General features: G+C 29.3%; 1 protein-coding gene across 2 annotated transcripts; it reads right to left on the reverse strand.

The window, feature by feature from the left end:
* Nucleotides 1–1,412: 1,412 nt before the first annotated feature.
* LOC105116249 (uncharacterized) lies at nucleotides 1,413–3,637 on the reverse strand. Of its 2 annotated transcripts, none has more exons than XM_011013499.1 (2): nucleotides 3,465–3,637; nucleotides 1,413–3,084 (listed from the first exon to the last, which is right to left on the reverse strand). In XM_011013499.1, the coding sequence occupies exon 2, from the start codon at nucleotides 3,049–3,051 to the stop codon at nucleotides 1,636–1,638; it is 1,416 nt and encodes a 471-aa protein (XP_011011801.1). In that variant the 5' UTR covers nucleotides 3,052–3,084; nucleotides 3,465–3,637; the 3' UTR covers nucleotides 1,413–1,635. The 2 variants fall into 2 exon arrangements, with proteins under 2 accessions (XP_011011801.1, XP_011011802.1); XM_011013500.1 differs by having other exon boundaries at nucleotides 1,413–3,087.
* Between the last annotated feature and the right edge of the window lie 6,310 nt (nucleotides 3,638–9,947).

Below are 9,947 nucleotides of genomic sequence, written 5' to 3' on the forward strand. Positions count from 1 at the left end.
AAGAAAATGAAAGGAAATGAAAGGCATAAACTTGATATTAATGAAAGCAAAACTTAAGCATTACAAAAATACAAAGAGAGAAAGCAAGAGCATGATCTTGATCTGGACACCAAGATGCCTAAATGCATGGCAAATGCCTCCTTTTATAAGCCAAAATTAAAAACTATTGATTTGATAACTCATTGATGAGTGGGTGACTAACTCTTGACTTGGTGATAATCCTTATCTTCTCTTGTCTGCCCAAAACATCATTGATAATGTCAGAATTGGAACCACTTGAAATATGAAAATTGTAGGAAATTGTCTCAACTTTCCAAGAAAAAAAATAAAGGTCATTTGAACTTCTAGAACTCCAGATATGTGCTAAACACTTAACAGTATTCGGGCTATAGGACATATTCGGACTTCTTCATTTTTGCTATAATTTGAACTTGAAAATGGCCTTATTAAATCTTGGGTTTCATGTTGTAGGCATATGTCTTACCTTTCCATTCATATAAAGTAGACCTAAATCCAAGATCTATAGCTCCTGATATGATCCAATTACCGAACAGTGTTCTGGTTTGGACTACACCAACATCTCTTTTCTAAGTTTGGTCATCTTTTTATCCTTTTAATTTCAGTTCTTAAACTCATCAATCAATCTTTTCATTTATGTGATAGGCATGCATTTAAAATGAACATTTATTACAAATTAAAAGTATTTTATATTATTAGATATGTTATTATAAAACATGTTTTAGTTAAGGAGTTATTGATACCTCAAGTGCAAAATAATGATATAAAACCTTGATAAAAATACACTTTTAAATATTAATCAATATGATAATAACAAAAAAAAATCATGTAAAAAATATAAAAATTCTCCTAAATATAAGGGGAAAAAACCTTTTTTTCCATGCATTCAACTCATTTTACTGTTAAAAAAAAATATAAAAAGCTTTTAGACTCAAGATCAATAATTTTTTTACTTCTTAAGAGTAATGAAATAGTTAAACTATGGGAGAAAATAAATAACTAAGATGTCCTCAACAAATTAATCACATAAAAAGATGCAATTACCCCTTATACAAAACTTATATTTAAAAAAAAATGGTAGAATGGTAATTCTACTATTACAATCAAGGTAATGGAAGAAGTACGCGCATGTTTTAGGTTTTTCTATTTTAATGGCTGCTGGACCATGGAATTTTTGGAAACATTTTGTATCGTCTAAGTAAACTCAAGCACGTAGTTATGCTAACACTTAGCTGCTTTGTATTGGGTTCTTTCATTCCAAGCAAGCCATGGATTCAGAAGCATATTGGATAGAACTTTTTTTTTTTCTAAATTAAAAACGGTACCCCACAATTAATGCTCTTATGCTAACTCTATTTAACAATAAATATAAAATAAAAGTAAAAATTGCCCCATTCACAAAGCAATGAAAACATTAACAAGAGAATTAATGCATTGCCTCAGCGTTCGCTCAACTCAATGGATAATTTTTCCTTTCCAAACTTCACACAAGTTTTTGAGTTCACTCACTCTCATGTCACCTCCATTATTTGTATCTCTATCGTGTTTTTCATTAATAAGATTATTATATACAAACACAGTTATATATGTTCAAATATATAAATAGATATTGGAAACTTAAGCACCAACTGTTGACGAGGTTTTGGAATCCTGAAGAGAGATCACAGTTTCGAAAGCACCAATCAGAGCTTTCACCTTACTCTTCCTGCTCTCGACAAGCTTAACTGCAGTCTCCTCAATCATGTTATTTAACAAACTCTGCACAATTTTCTTTTCTTGCATATCTTGGTGTTCTAAAACAACTTTCTCCGGTTCCATTTTTGCGGTATTAGCTTCATTTTCACAAACTTCTTTGCTCTTGAGGTTGTCCTTGCTGGTACCAGTTTTACCAATTTGGCCTTCGCCAAGGGATCTTCGCCTAAACATGAGTCTCCTTGAAGTTCTATTTTCAGGCTGAAGTTCACCCACCATTCCTGACCTAAAATTTACCTTTCGGGCTGTGGAATCTTTACCTGTAGTGTAAACTACTCCATCCTTCCTAGGCCTAGTCTTAGATGGTAGTTTGTTTGCAGCAGTGTTCTTAAAATCACTTACATAGCATTCACTGTAGGCACTGCTACGGGAAGACTTGGATGATGCCAAAGAAGATATGGGTGTTCGACTAATGCGAGTTGTTCCATCTTTAATATGTCTAACGCACTTCTTCTCAGAGGATGGAGGCAGATGAGTGGAATGAATTCCTTTCTTAGTGCGCCTCATGATCTTCTTAGAAGGAGGTGCAGACAATCCAGCTGTGAGAGTTCCATTTTGAGAAAGTTTCATTGCTTTGTTCTCATCAGTATCTAATTCACTGATAGGCAAAGTCTTCTTTGAAACATCCTGACAGCCAGGTTGCTTGTATTTAGCCTTTACAACTTCATTTTGACCCTTCATTTGAGAAACTCCTTTAACATGATGTTCGGAAAACACAGAAACAATTGGTCGCATCAAGACTCTCTTGGCTGATGAAGAAAGAGCTGGTGGTGCCACCAACTTCTTCTCACCAGCACCGGATCTTACCTTGAGAGGTAATAAAAGCTGTTTTGAAAGTACAATTTCTTTCTTGGTTGATGATGAAACTTTTCGCCCAGTGACAATAGGAACGCTGGAGTTGTGTCTTTTTGAGCCAGGAGATGGAAATCCTCCCTGTCTTTCTGCGAAAATTACAGTCTTCTTCATATTCATGCCTTGCTTTTCTTTGATGCTCTTTAATATGGGATTCCTTGTCTTCATTTCTGAGTCATGTTTTGTTCCATATTTGCAATAATCATGGCAGGAACCAGTTGACGATGCGAGATAGCGTGAAAGAATATTTACTCTAGTGTAGGGGATAGTTACATCCCCAGTGGAGTACCTTCTTATACGGCCGCCTTCAGGCTCGGTATTCTCTGGGATCAGAGAATCATTTTCATGAATCAGAAAGATAGAGCCATTATCTGGGATCGTTGACACACAAATCCTCTCTCCGATCACATCATCAGTTTTTTCAATCATTGCTGCTGAAACGACTCAAACTTGTCTCGGCACCTGCTAAAGATTTAAGATATGAACATGCATGATTGTAGCATTAGGTGCATAAAAGAAATGCAATAGATGCAGAGATCTGAAAAATGAATTCAAGCCACCTAGACTGGAGACAGAGAAGGAGAGGAAGATATTTAAGCAATTGATGTTGTGAATTTCATTATTTTCTCCATAAACAAATTGAGAGAGTAGCAAAAACTCATATTTCTTATTGTTATGAAAATGGCTTCCAAGTAATTATTAATGTTTCATAGGCACATACAGGCCTTCAAATTATTGAGACCAGAGATATTGCATGCATTCTTGGCTCTAATTAATTAAAATTAAGAGCATCAATGATTTCCATCGACACAAAGAAGATGAAATGAAAACAAGGCAAGTACCTTTTGTCCTGGAAGTTTCTCTGCTCCGTATTTGCCTTGGCAAAAAGAATATTGGTAAATAGGAAAAAAGAGGTTAACGATAATTCAGTGCTGGATTTTGGGGGTTGCGTTACGATTGGAGACGAGAGAGAGGGTTTAGCAACCTCCTCGTAAAACGGATAGAGGAGTTGTCGTCGTCGGCTCCTCGTGATAATTACATAAGAAGATAGAAACCTTGAAATCCCCAACTTATCCCTACATTATCAACTGAATCTCGTACCAACAACATTGGACAATGCTGCCATCCATGGACACCAAAATAGCAAATATTTCTTATTTTTTCCCGCTTCATAAAAGAGAAATTTACTAAAAATTAATTATTACGACACATTGGAGTCTTTTTTAGGGAAGCACGTGTAAACTGAACAGAAGATGGTTCCAGGAATGACATTGTTGAGGTGGGAACAAAGGATTTAGAAGCCTGTCCAGCTCCAATCATTATCATGTCCTTCTCCAGATTTAGCTAAAAACAAATAAAATAAAAATAGGGAAATCTCACTCCATCACGCAGACAGCCTCCGGTTGCTTGGTTTGGTTTTACCATCAAAGGGAAGCCATCTTATGTAAGAAGATTCTGTTCAAACTCACAGTTTGGCATTAATTTGTATAATTCTCGATCCAATCAACTACAATATTCCACACGTCCTCCTCTTTTCCTTGAAATTAAGTCTTGCAACCGTTTAACTTCAGTAAATTAGACCCAAAAATTAATGTAAAACTAATTGATTTAGTATCAGTTTTTTCTGTTATATCCAGGTTTCTTTTTGCATTATTTAAGCTCAACTGTGATGTTGAGAATTCAGAGTATTCTTCTAAAATTGTGTGCGACTGGGATTTCTAAAGCATATATATATATATATATAGCTCTCTCTTTTTCATTCTTTTTCATCATAATTTAATGTTGTTTACTTCTGCTTCAATTTATATTAAAACCCAACAATTTCTAATAGTTTATTATTATTTATTAATAAATAATCATGGTTAAAAAAATTAGTGAAGAGGACATGTTAGGATTTTGTTTTAAAAAAGATTTTAAATTAATTTTTTTAATCATTATTTTTATTGTTAAAGTAAAAATATATTATTTTAATATATTTTTAAATTAAAAAAAAATAAAAAAGAACTGATTAAATTAATTAACCAGAAAAGGATATTCAAAAACGCACAACGTTAACGAACTGAAAATTAAGGATCTTGTGACCTATAACCTCAAACAAACGCAGACGATTTATCGAATATGATCAAACCCATGAAACTCACTACGATGAATCAGGCCAAAATGACCAACAGCAGCACCACTATCTGGGCACGTCCACATTGAAATAATCCAAAAGTAGAACCGAAGCAAGAGTAGTAGCCAGAACAACCACCAGCATCTCAGCAGTAGCAAGCACAACAGCACCCAGCACGATGGACATGGAGATCAAGCATCCCAACCCTCACAGATCCTTTTTCAAGGAAGAATTGAAGACGTTGGACCGGTGTTGGACTGAGAAGATAAAGCTTGTTTTGTCGGTTAAAACCTCTAATATTAAATGGTTCAGAGTAATTTTTCCTTTAACCTTTCATCAGTAATTTTTTATTCTATTTATATTCTAGTTTTGCTGAAATTAAAACTAGGGAAACCAACTTTCATGTATATTTGAGAGAGAGAGAAAAGTTGTATTATGAGAATATATTTAATGTATCTTTTTAGTTGAATAACTATTTTAAAATGTCATTTGTTGATGCCAATACAAAATAATTTATATTTATAGTTCTTAGAGAATAATAACTGTCATTTATTTAAAAAGTTTGATGAAACCATGAAAATACATTATTTATTGTTTAAAACTATTATTAAAAAAAAAAGACACAAATCCGGTTTAGAAATAGGAGGTTTGACCTTAATTCATGCCGTAAATTCAACAATAAATACAATCCAACATGTTTATGGTATTTAAATCAACTTTTATCATTCATGTACAAATAGAGTCAAACCAGTTATGAACTTACGCTGCAAGCCTAATTTTTCTTTTTCATGAAAAAGATACGTTTCAAAGAAGAACAAAAATTTGCAACGTTACTATATTAAATAGATTAAATAAATTAGTTTTATTTTTAAATTATAAAAAAACAATAATAATAGATAGATCAAATTATATATAAAAAATGATAACAATAACCTGAAAAAAAAAAATCAATAAGTGATATAGAATGTATCTCAATTCTTAACTTATTAAATACATAAAAATAAAATCAAATAAAAAAATATCCTCAGACAATTAGTTTGAATTAACTTGACTTGATATGACAAACTTATAATCCTAATAATTAAGGTCGAATCAACTCAAGTTATCCTACTAAATTCATGGTCTACATCATAAAATTAGGATAATACAATAAAAAAAAATGATAAAAATCACAAAACTTTTTTTATATATACAAAAAAAACTTAATATCAATATGAGTTAACTTTTTCAACTCGTGACTCAATTTATTCGATCAAAAGCACTCTATCTTACAAAATCATGAAACTTAATTTTCAATCATCAAATGTTGAATGATGAAATTAAAAAAAAATATTTTTAATTATACCAAAGTACTCAAACAAAAAATTAAAATTAAAAAAATAAGAATAAAATACAAAATAAATTTAACATTTGGTTGAATTGTGAAATTGAAAAGAAAATTTAATTTAACAAAAGTACGAAAAAAACAATCAAAAGAATGAGAATGAGAATTGAAATAAGAAATACAAACATATTTTTTATTGAAGAATGAAATTTAAAAAAAAATCAATTTAACAAAAAACTTAAAAAAACAAAATTAAAAGAATGATGTTCAAATTGAAAAAAATAAGAAATGACAAATTGAAATTGAATGATAAAACGGAAAACAAATAAAATTTTTATAAAAAAAGAAAAATAAAAATAAAAAAGAAAAAATAAAAAAAAACTAAATTTGAAATACCAACAACAAAGACAAATAAGACTTGTTAAAAAAGGAAAGAGAAAAAACAGAAAAAGGCTTCATATATGATAAAACACCCCACGAGTCCTAAACCACGCTGCACAAAAAAAAAATTATGTTAGTACTTGTAATAACACATATAAAGAGATTTTTTATTATTATTTTAGAGAGACGTTATGCATGCTTCTTGAAATACGCGAGTGCCTACAGTACGTTGATATTTGCATTACATGTGCAACATTTTTTTATTAAAATAATATTTAATTTATATAAAAAAACTAAATGATTGTTTATTAAAACTTTATGAAAAGATCAAAAGAACATTAGATGCATGTTTTAATTTTTTTATTTTGAGGGTAAATTTTTCATTTTATTATGCTTTAACAAGTGAAAAGACATAAATATTATTGTTAATTTCAAAAGTTTTCAATTAAAAGGTATTTGAGTTATTTTATTGTATTTAAAAAATAAAAAAATTACATATAACTCTGGTAAATATTTTAATGACAGATGACATTACATTATGTAGTGAAAAGTGCAAATGGATATCTATCTATGGTGTTTTTCATGCATAATTAGCTTTTGTTGATAAACTTATTTGACATTTAGTGATATTTCATGTAGCATTTTAATTATGATTTTTGTATTGCCTCTACATTTTATTTGCCGTTGTATAGGTTGGCAGGGGAATGGCAGCAAGGCAGATGGAACAATCTCAAACTGGTACGGTGCCTTGAATGCATAAGAGACCTGGAGACCTGGTAATGGCAGGAGCCTCTCCATGGAACGGAAGAAAGCTATCCTGGTAATGGCAGGAGCCTCCATGGAACCGAAGAAAGCTACCCTGGTGCAAAAAGTGATTGAAAATGATGGAGGTGGATTTTGTGGTGGTTAAACTTGTATTCTCTCTCCTCTTTACAAGTATTATTTTTTAATCTTCCATTCAGTCCAATAACCATCTGATATGTGAGTAATTATTATAATTATAAAAAGACACCAAGAGAGTTTAGGTTCTTGAACAGACTTGAAACACCGTGGGTTCTATGCTGTTTATGGTTAACTTTTCACTTGTTTAAACACATGCTTTTATTTGTTAATACCTTTTCACTTTGCATGCTCTTATATATATGCAAAAATGTCGGAAAAAATTCCCAAGTTAAATTAAAGATTATTTTTTCAAAATAATTTTTTATATTATAGTTAACAAAAAATTTTAAACAACAATGACATAAAAAGATGATTGTTCCAAAGACACATAAAGCTTCAATATATGCATTATTTAGTCAGTTTTAGAATTTTATATTTTGATTCTAAATTTTACTTTTTAATGTTAAGTCACGAAGTATCGAGCAAAAAAAGAGAAAGTTACTTAAAATTTTAATGAAAAAGACAAAGAAAGTCTATCAAATATATTTTTTTTAATATAAAAAAACAGATTTTAAAATTAGTAGGTTTATCTTGCATAGAGAAGTTTCATAGATATTGTTTAATTTTTTTTTTTATCTTGCAATAAAAAGTATATCATAGCTTAGGAAAGTTCTTTTTATTCATTTTAATTTTGGATTTTTACATCTATCGGTGGACCTTTTTTTTGGGGGAAAAAGATGTATAATAAGATCTCTAGGATATTTTTCAATGTTTACAAGTGAAAACAAATTTAAAAAATGGGTTGTTGGGGTCTGACTCATGCCTCAACTTTTCATCCGTTAAAAATGACTATAATTTAAACCTCATACGTTGTTTACCTATACAAACAATGTATTCTAGTCTATCTAAAAAGAAATAAAGACATAGGCGCAAGTTTATCCATTTAGATCTGGGCACATTTCACCTATTTGTTAAACAACCTTTAAGTTTTAAAAAAAAGAATAGATTAAAATCAACTTCAAATAAATTTATTAAAATAATATTTAAACAATTATACATTTATACCATTATTTTTAAGAACAATAGATTTTTTATGGTAATATTAACTATTACTTTACGAATAATCATATATGAACTAATATGCAAAAAAAATATATATCATTAATTTTTAATAAGAATATAATATATATTTTGTTATTTTGTTATTATGATTTCTTCATATTTATTATTATTAAATTTATTCAAACATGCATGTTAAAATGATGAATTCATGATTTTTTCTATTTTTTTCATTTAAATTTTCTTTCATAGTCATAGTTTTTAATTGAAAATACACATTTTCTTCAAAACAAAAAAGAAATACATGAAATTTTTTTATTAAAAAGATATATTCCCTTTCTTTTTAATTCAAGTAATTGGATTTTTTATGAATACTTTTAACTTTCATTAGTTTTTATTCAATAAACCATATTGCTAATAAAAAAGATATGTTGTTGTCAAAAATAATTACATGAATGAGAGAAGAAAATTTTGACTAAAAAGTATTTCTTTTCTTTAATATTTAAGTCACGGTATTTCTTTCAAATATTCATTTTAATTTTTACATAATTAAATAAAAATAAATTTTGAAAAGTGCTCGCTACACTGTACTGGTGGTATACTAAAAATAGGAGAAAAACAGGCTATTCTAAATCTTCGACTAGACGTATTGCCCTAACAATTATGCACATATTCATTGCACTTATTATTCACAAAAACTAAATGTCGAGCTGTTTTTTATTGTACACCACGCGACTGGAGTCTTTCTTACAGTTTATATAGATTATTGTAGTATTTTATTTTATTTTATTTTTTCCATTTTAGTTATTAATTTCTTTTCTTCTCGACTGAATGTTTCTCAGCTGAATTGATGGTTAATTGTTTCTAATTTATTAAGAAACGGCATGATTAAAATAGGAAAATCAAGAAAAATATTTTGCAATTTTAAAACTTGCATGAAAAGTTTAGTCTGGTCCTTCTACTTTCTAATTTTTAAAATTCAGTCCTTTTATTTTTTAATTCAATTTGCTCCAAAATTTTATTTTTTATTTTTTAGCTTCTGATTTAAAAAAGGAGACAGTCTCTTAATTTCAATTGAAAAAAAAATCTTTATTAATATTAATTACAACTATGAAAAATATCAATTTTAGTATTAATGGGTTGCAGAAGTAGAGTTTTAGGTTGGTGTTCTTTGTCCTACTCCTTACTTGGGATGGTTGGGATGTCTCTAGAATATTTTTAAAATTGAGTTGATTTTGAGTTTCTTGATTAATTTTTGGGTTATTTGAGGTTATTATTTAGTTTATGATAATATTTTTAGGTGTTTTACATCATAAATAAATTAAAATTTGAATTTTTAGGCATAAGATACCATGACCCAACTTCCCACCTACCTTTCTATCACTATATTGTGACTAACATGTCATTTGCTTATATAGATGAACATTTTCTGTTTTTTTAAAATTATTTCCCACATGAGAAAAAATAAAATGCTAGGCTCATAAGCTAAACTTTTCTAAATGGACTAGACATGTGTGGAGCCCAACTTTTTTTTTTGTCTCTCTACATTTTACACTTAAGTCATTT

Source organism: Populus euphratica, unplaced genomic scaffold (genome assembly GCF_000495115.2).
Source record: "Populus euphratica unplaced genomic scaffold, PopEup_1.0 scaffold883.1, whole genome shotgun sequence".
NCBI lineage: Eukaryota > Viridiplantae > Streptophyta > Magnoliopsida > Malpighiales > Salicaceae > Populus > Populus euphratica.

Excerpts from the sequence above, each read along its gene's own strand:
- LOC105116249 (XM_011013499.1), bottom strand. The coding sequence starts at position 3,051 with ATGATTGAAAAAACTGATGATGTGATCGGAGAGAGGATTTGTGTGTCA.